The sequence below is a fragment of the Gymnoscopelus microlampas genome (genome assembly GCF_963454915.1).
Source record: "Gymnoscopelus microlampas genome assembly, chromosome: 21".
Lineage (NCBI taxonomy): Eukaryota > Metazoa > Chordata > Actinopteri > Myctophiformes > Myctophidae > Gymnoscopelus > Gymnoscopelus microlampas.
The window spans coordinates 23,591,434-23,598,716 of record NC_139958.1 but is presented as its reverse complement, the minus strand read 5'-3'; the positions used below and the strand labels follow the sequence as shown (position 1 = coordinate 23,598,716).

The window sequence follows — 7,283 nt, the reverse complement described above, 5'->3', positions numbered from 1 at the left end:
TGAATTGTACTTCCATGTACTTTTACCATGTCTTTCTAAATAAAGTATTCAATCAATCAATCAATCAATCAATCAACCAACCAACCAATCAATCAATCAATCAATCAATCAATCAATCAATCAATCAATCAATCAAAGTTTATTGTAGGGTAACAGGATAGATGGGCACTACTATGCATGTTTACATCATGTATACTTTACTTTACTTAAAAACATTTTCCAAATATATTTAAAAAAAACATTTTGGACAAAATAGCCAATTTTACATCGAGGTGCCCAGCACCTAGTGCGAACTGTTTCCTTCTTATATCTCTCTAGTCTCTACATATGTGGTAACATTCTATGTAAAACAAATATGATCTAGATTCTATAAAATATATCTATAAAAGTCCACAACAACCAACGGTGACTGACCTCCTTTAAAATGATCAAGTTCTCACAACACACAACATTTAAAAATACATTTCCATCAGCTACTTCACTTCTCGCGTTGTTATGACCATGGTTATGACCAACAAAGAACACGTGATGTAATGTTAGCGTAATTAATAGCAAACTTCCACGTTTGTTCATTAAATTATATGCGTAGCGCGCAAGAAGCAGGAGTTTAAGCATGTAAAGCAGCCCGTTATTTGTTCATTTTAGGTCAGACTAACTGGTGCATGATGTGTGAAACAACACACACTAGTGGGCAGTAAATCGAGCACACCCATTCTGAAGCAGTGTTGCCATGTCCGCTCATTTTAAGCGACTGGGCTTGTTTTTTTTTTTTTTGGGGCGGCCCCCACCCAACCTGATAGGCATTAGTTTGACTAGGTTCCACAGATAAATATTGTGAACAGCCGATCTACAAGCTCAGTTTGACCAGCTTTTGTAGAATAATGTGTTGATTACTTGATGCAGTAGGCCTAATGGTCTTTTTTCTTTTATTTCTAGATGTATTAAAAAGGTCTTAAAAGTCCTTATGTTCACTTCACTGTCATCTGGGGACCCCCAAAAAAAATCATCTGGGGATCCCCTGGGGATCCCAACCCACAGGTTGAACCAGTGTTTCTCAAACATTTTCTCAAGCAAGGACCCCCAAATGAATTTTGTCTGCAGACCCCCATGTAAAAACATGTTATGCCAGGGACCCCCATACAAGATTTGTGCTGTTGAAATGTTTCAAAAGTATTCTTAATAAAAAAAGAAGAAAAAAAAAAGAAATGCGACGCGTTGTGAGCTTGTAGATCGGCTATTTTCAAATAGCCAATGTATTATGTTTAAAGGGCGAAGGGCTCGCTTCTTTTTGGCTTGTTTTCATAGATCCGGTTGCTTGTTCCTCTCTCAAAACCTGGCAACACTGTTCCGAAACACCCATACAGGACCAGATCCTCTCCTCTCACATCGCAGCAGTGGTTGATGAAAATCCTTCAAATATGAGGCCACCACCAGCCACCAATTTTGGGTAAGAAAATCCAACCATACACAACGGTAATATTTAACGCCGCAACGTTATTTAACTGTAATAAATATCTGGCTTATAGCGAATGCTGCGATGACGCATTATTATTATTATTATCATCATGGTAACGGACACAGCTTACTGCGTTGTTCCAAAACAGATGGTCGTGTCATTGTTGCCACTGAGTGGGTGATGATGATGACGGCCCGCAAAATAATATGTAGCTTATTTTCTTTTACAAAATATATGTTGTTGTTGTTGTTTTTTTACTCACAGCTAAAATTACCTCATTTCTTTTCAAGATTTTTGTTTTCTTTTTTTTTTTAATAGCAGATCTACAAGCTCACAATCTGTCGCAATGCGACGCGTTGTGAGCTTGTAGATCGTCTATTTTCAAATAGCCGTAGCCATAGTCGCTTCTTTCGGGCTTGTTTTCAAAGTGGTTGCTTGTTTCTCACAGCCACAGCAAAACAGAGAATAACCCCAATAATTTAATGATTAACGATTAATGGTTGTTATCAAGGAGCCTACTTACATTTATTCAAACGTCAATAAAAACATGGAAAATGAAAGAAAAACAACATCATTTTCTCTGGCTGGTCCAGTGGCCTACACATAGGCTACACAATCATATTTACAGCCCTGTTAACGTGGTTCTCAACCTTTTCAGGCCATGACCCCCCAAAATAATCATGAACTGGGGACCCCCCAAAATAATCATATTTGAACTGGGGACCCCCCAAAATAATCATATTTGAACTGAGGACCACCCAAAATAATCATATTTAAACTGGGCCCCACCCCAACAAGCACTTGGAATTGTAGGGGTTGAGGAGGCATTACAATTATTTACTCGGTTCCACAGACAAATATTGTGAAAATAGACGATCTACAAGCTCACAACGCGTCGCAAGCCTTGTAGATCAGCTATATTCAAAATGTTTGCCTTTATGTTTCATGTTTCTTATATTATTTGACTGTTTGACCAGTTTTTACAGTATAGTTTGTTGGATTACTTTTGATGCAGTAATGGTATTTTTTTTTGGTATCAAAAAGGTCTTAAAAGTCCTTAAATTGTCTCTTTACTGTCATCTGGGGAGCCCCTCAAAATCATGTAGGGACCCCCCTGGGAGTCCCGACCCATAGGTTGAGAACCACTAGGCTACAGTACATCATTATTTGAACCACAGGCCTATATAGGTTACAGAAGCAAACACAGTCCTCTTTATGATAATTAGGCCAAAGATATTTGTTTATATTTGTAGGACTAATTGTCATGGGCTGATTTTATTGTCATGACACGTTTCACCAAAATACCTTCCTCACTTTATAGGTACATGATGGGAAATCTGTACAAGGTGGTTCTTGTGTCTCTTCTAATGGTTGCTGTCCTGCACACTGACCTAACATGGGCCAAACGAGGCAGCAGCAGCGGCGGCAAGAAAGGCGGATCTTCCGGTTCCAGCAGTAGAGGTGGCTCCTCATCCTCCCCAAAACCACCAAAAGCAACAAACACTCAGCTAGGTAGTAACTACCCCAGACAGCCGCCACAGGTTCCCAATAGAAACCCGAATCCCTATCCTGCAGGCGGAAGTTACCCTGGCAGAGGCACCAATCCTGGAGGCTATCCCAACCAGAATCCAGCAGGGGGATACCCTGTGGGGAGCAACCCTGCTGGTAGAAACCCAAATCCATATCCTGCAGGTGGAAGTTATCCTGGCAAAGGCGCCAATCCTGGAGGCTATCCTAACCAGAATCCTGCAGCAGGTGGTTATCCCGCAGCAGGTGGTTATCCAAACCAGAATCCCGCTAGAAGCAATCCTGGAGGCTATCCCAACCAGAATCCAGCAGGGGGATATCCCGCAGCAGGTGGTTATCCAAACCAAAATCCACCTAGAAGCAATCCTGGAGGCTATCCCAACCAGAATCCAGCAGGTGGCTATCCAGCCGCAGGTGGCTATCCAGCCGCAGGTGGCTATCCAAACCAAAACCCAGGCAGAGGGAATTATCCAAATCAGTACCCAGGTGCTGGAGGCTACCCTGCAGGAGGATACCCAGGAGGTTATCCAGTCAGAGGGGGGAATACTGGACAGGGCTATGGTCAGGCTGGTGCATATCCAGGGGGCTACCCGGGTGGAGGAATGGGGGGACAACCCAATTGGAACCCAAATAATCAGATCCTCAGTCCCCGCTATGGTGGAGGAGGCTACGGATATGGTGGACAGGGCATGGGAGGGTCTCCTTTCTCACGTTCTGTTCAGAATATGGGACACTACCCCTCAAGCAATTCTCAGGGCTTTGCAAAGAAAGCTATGATGGCAGCGGGTGTTGGAGCTGTGGCAGGAATGGCGATAGGCTATGGGTTAGGGCGATTCCCTCGACCACCAAGTGTAAACTTCCGCAGTCCCCAAGAAGAGCAGTATTACAACAACCAAATGTACAGTCGTTATGGCTCCAAATCCACAGACGAAAATGACTTTGGGCGTGATTACGACTACAGCTCTCCTCCTCCAAAGACGTATGATAACTTCATGGATACCTGCATGAAAAGGACGGATCTCATCACAGGCGGAGGTGATGAGGAAGGTGACGACACAGTTGGCATTGAAGAGGTTGGGTACCCGGCCCTAATTGAGCAACTTAAGTCCCGGCGATGTGTGGAGCTTTATGTGGTTTACTCTGAGCCCTATCTGAAGAAAAAGACTGAGAAAGCTGAGCAGCAAGTTGTGGTCACCCAAAACAAGAGCAACCCTCTGAGTTCTGGGCTGATGCAGCTTTTCGCCTCCCTCCTCATGCTTGTGAGTAGCATGCTCCTGCTTCAATGAACAAACAGCATATTGATGTCATATACGTATTCCACTGTACTGCAGCACATACTGTTGAGGAATCATTCCATAAAAACTACAGTTTAGTAGTTTTATTTTTGTTTTGTTTTTTACTATTGTTTAGTAACTAAACAATAGTGCAACAACTGTACATGTTTTGCGTCACACACATGAGTAACTCGGAAGAAAACCAGAAAATATAAGGGAAAGAAAATTCTTTGTACATTTCTAAAACACTTTTAAGGATAGTATATTTGTTCTACTGATGGCAATTTTTTTTTATGTTCTGAAATTAGCACTAATACCAAAACTTCCTGAATCACAAATAAAATAAATACTAGCAAAATATAAGAAAGTATTTGTTTAGCACTTCATGAAAATACAGATTCTGATACTAAGTTGAAACATTTCTAGTATTTAATTTACACATACAGCTTTTGATCAGTCTATAAATCATATTAATGAATGTTTAAACACCATATATGAAACAACATAATTTATGCTAGTGCATGGTATTTCATGTATTTTGCTTGTTTTACAAGACATGTCGGTGTAAAATACAAAAGAGTAAGGGTTTGTATTTTATGTGCACATTTTTGTTTTCTTAAAGTAACACAAACACAAGGAAATATTGTGCAATCTCTCTTAAATGTTGGTAGACATAAAGTAACTATTAAAGTATTTCAATCAATCAATCAATACTCAATTAGTCAGAAATGCAAACAGCATGAGGTACAGTCAGTCGGACATTAAGGCTAAATGGTAAAATAATAACGGCTAATAAAGGCTAAAAGGCTAAAAGGATAACACAAAAAAAGTCCTGGGGATTTGTTTCCATTTTGGTCCTAGTATGGGATTAAGGTGCAGATTTCCACTTAAAATATATGGGATTATCAGATGTTATATTGTTTAGGCTATTCCAGTGCTTATTGCTCATAGTCCTGTATTTCAGGGTGCCAATTATTCTATAGACCTTTAAATTCAGTATTTGGACAGAACAGAAGTAATTTTTCATGAAGAAGTTATCTCAGTGCACTTCTAAATACCCCACTACCTGAGTATAAATATCACCTATACAAATCACCACAGTGTAGCCTACAGTATATATTTTTGTCAGGTTCATTTGCAGCCTTTTTAATGGTTCAGTGCTGTGATTGCCACATCACTATAAATTACAACTGAAAGAGGCTTGAGTTATAAATCCATCCTTGAATAAAGATATATCAACACAACTACAAGGTTAGGATGTCCAACTCTAGCACTTCCCTATTTCTAGTATTTGTTCTATTGACTGGACAGTATATTGGGAAATGCACAAAAGACAATAGTCATATTGAAATGCATAAGGGAAGGACGAAAACAAAACAGAACAAAAGCTAGAACGTTATATATCAACAGTAAAAGTGTATTCAAATGTCCACATATACTGTATACAGTAACGTCACATACGTACAGTATGTCTAATCAGGTCTCATTAGTATTGGCAGCCTGAAATGTGGGACTATAAACAAACTGGTGTAGATGTTGAGGGAACTCCCACAAATTCATAAATCACATGGGACATCACAAGTCTATTGCTGACCAGTCACCAGATTTATGGAGCTCATTGTATATCTGCATCTGCCCATTGCAGCAACGGCAGTGTATTTGGCAAATGGTCCACTTATTAGTCACTCCGGTCTCTATAAAGGCTCTATTCATAGGGTTTCTCCTTTATTCTCTTTAGATCTTGGTCTGTATCTTTCCATGCTCGGCTGCCAAGTAGGGTAGAGTGTTATTCTTTTATTGGGTCCAATTCTCTTTTCCCTGCTTCTGTGAACATGTTTTGTTTTTGTGTGTTTAATTTTCTGCTAAAGTATTAGATGGTGCATTCTCATAATTATTATTGGCTGAATTACCCTATTGTTTTCTAAATGTTTTATAACAGAAATATTTATTTATAATAATTTTCTTCTCAACATACAGCAGTTTAATGTTTTAAATTGGATAATCAACTCGATTTGTATTGATGCTGTTGAACAGTTGTAAACAGAAGACCAAAAGAAAGGCTGCACCCGAGATGTTAATCTGACAATAACGTTTACTTTGTGCTGTATCTTCTTCTCTGTGACTCGGCTCCAAATGTACCATTTTATATTAATTCCGATTAAAACAAAATTTCTTTTAATAACTAGCCCCAGTGTTTACCTTGTAGAATATCACCCAAGTGCTCTTATTCATCTTTACAAGTGGATATTCTGTCTCAGGCTGTATCATTATATTCATGCCTTTGTCATGTCTTTGTACAGTAAATGCTTGTACTTACTCATGTATGAAAATACATCTAACTGTAAATGTTTTTGCTGTTGATATTTAGTTGGTACTTACATGGCTGTTATTTAGTAGGCTACATGTCCCAAATAGAAATGGATTCAATAAAATAAACAACATCACACGCATTCATTGTAAATCATTAACTCTTAACATAAAAATATGTCTCCAGTGCATTCAACCTTTCAAATATGGCGCACTACAGCACACAGCTAATTTCCTGTGACACTGCCCATAAGACAATAACATTCATATTTCAAACGGTTAGACTACACACTACAGCATCGTCATAATCATCATCATTCTTGGTCATAAATGAAGCAATACAAGAGGAACTTGTTTAAAGGACATTTTATTGTCAGCTTTTACATGAGTTAGACAATTACATTTGTATTCAAGTGATGAAAGGTGACACTAAATTCCCCTTATCCAGGCACCAATTAAGAAAGGAACAATGGGTCCAAGTGTAATGAAGATGTTACTCATGGGACCAGTGGCAGCTCCACTTCTGAGCAGGCGCTTGTTGGACAGGTTGTGGATCCCTTGGCCTTCACGATGGTATAGTTGCTGCCCTGCGCCAGATGTACCTCTTTCATAGCCATAGCCATGCCCGTAACGCTGCTTTGTCTTACCAAGTGACCCCAGTCCATAGCCAATGGCAGCACCTCCAAGCGCACCGGCTGCTGCTGCCCCCGCCAACTTCA

The 7,283-nt window shown here is 39.8% G+C and overlaps 1 protein-coding gene across 2 annotated transcripts; it reads left to right on the top strand.

Annotated features, from left to right (window-relative positions):
• Positions 1 to 1,347: 1,347 nt before the first annotated feature.
• Positions 1,348 to 6,669, top strand: prnpb (prion protein b). 2 transcript variants are annotated; one of them, XM_084046663.1, is made up of 3 exons: positions 1,348 to 1,447; positions 2,778 to 5,031; positions 5,072 to 6,669. In XM_084046663.1, exons 1-2 carry the CDS (start codon positions 1,419 to 1,421, stop codon positions 4,267 to 4,269), a joined length of 1,521 nt encoding a protein of 506 aa, XP_083902789.1. In that variant the 5' UTR covers positions 1,348 to 1,418; the 3' UTR covers positions 4,270 to 5,031; positions 5,072 to 6,669. The 2 variants fall into 2 exon arrangements, with proteins under 2 accessions (XP_083902789.1, XP_083902790.1); XM_084046664.1 differs by having other exon boundaries at positions 1,399 to 1,473.
• Positions 6,670 to 7,283: the final 614 nt, after the last annotated feature.

Bases quoted from the DNA above. Each gene is read 5' to 3' on its own strand.
- prnpb (XM_084046663.1), top strand. From the start codon at position 1,419: ATGAGGCCACCACCAGCCACCAATTTTGG. The intron at 1,448-2,777 runs GTAAGAAAATCC...CTCACTTTATAG, and splicing joins CCACCAGCCACCAATTTTGG to GTACATGATGGGAAATCTGT.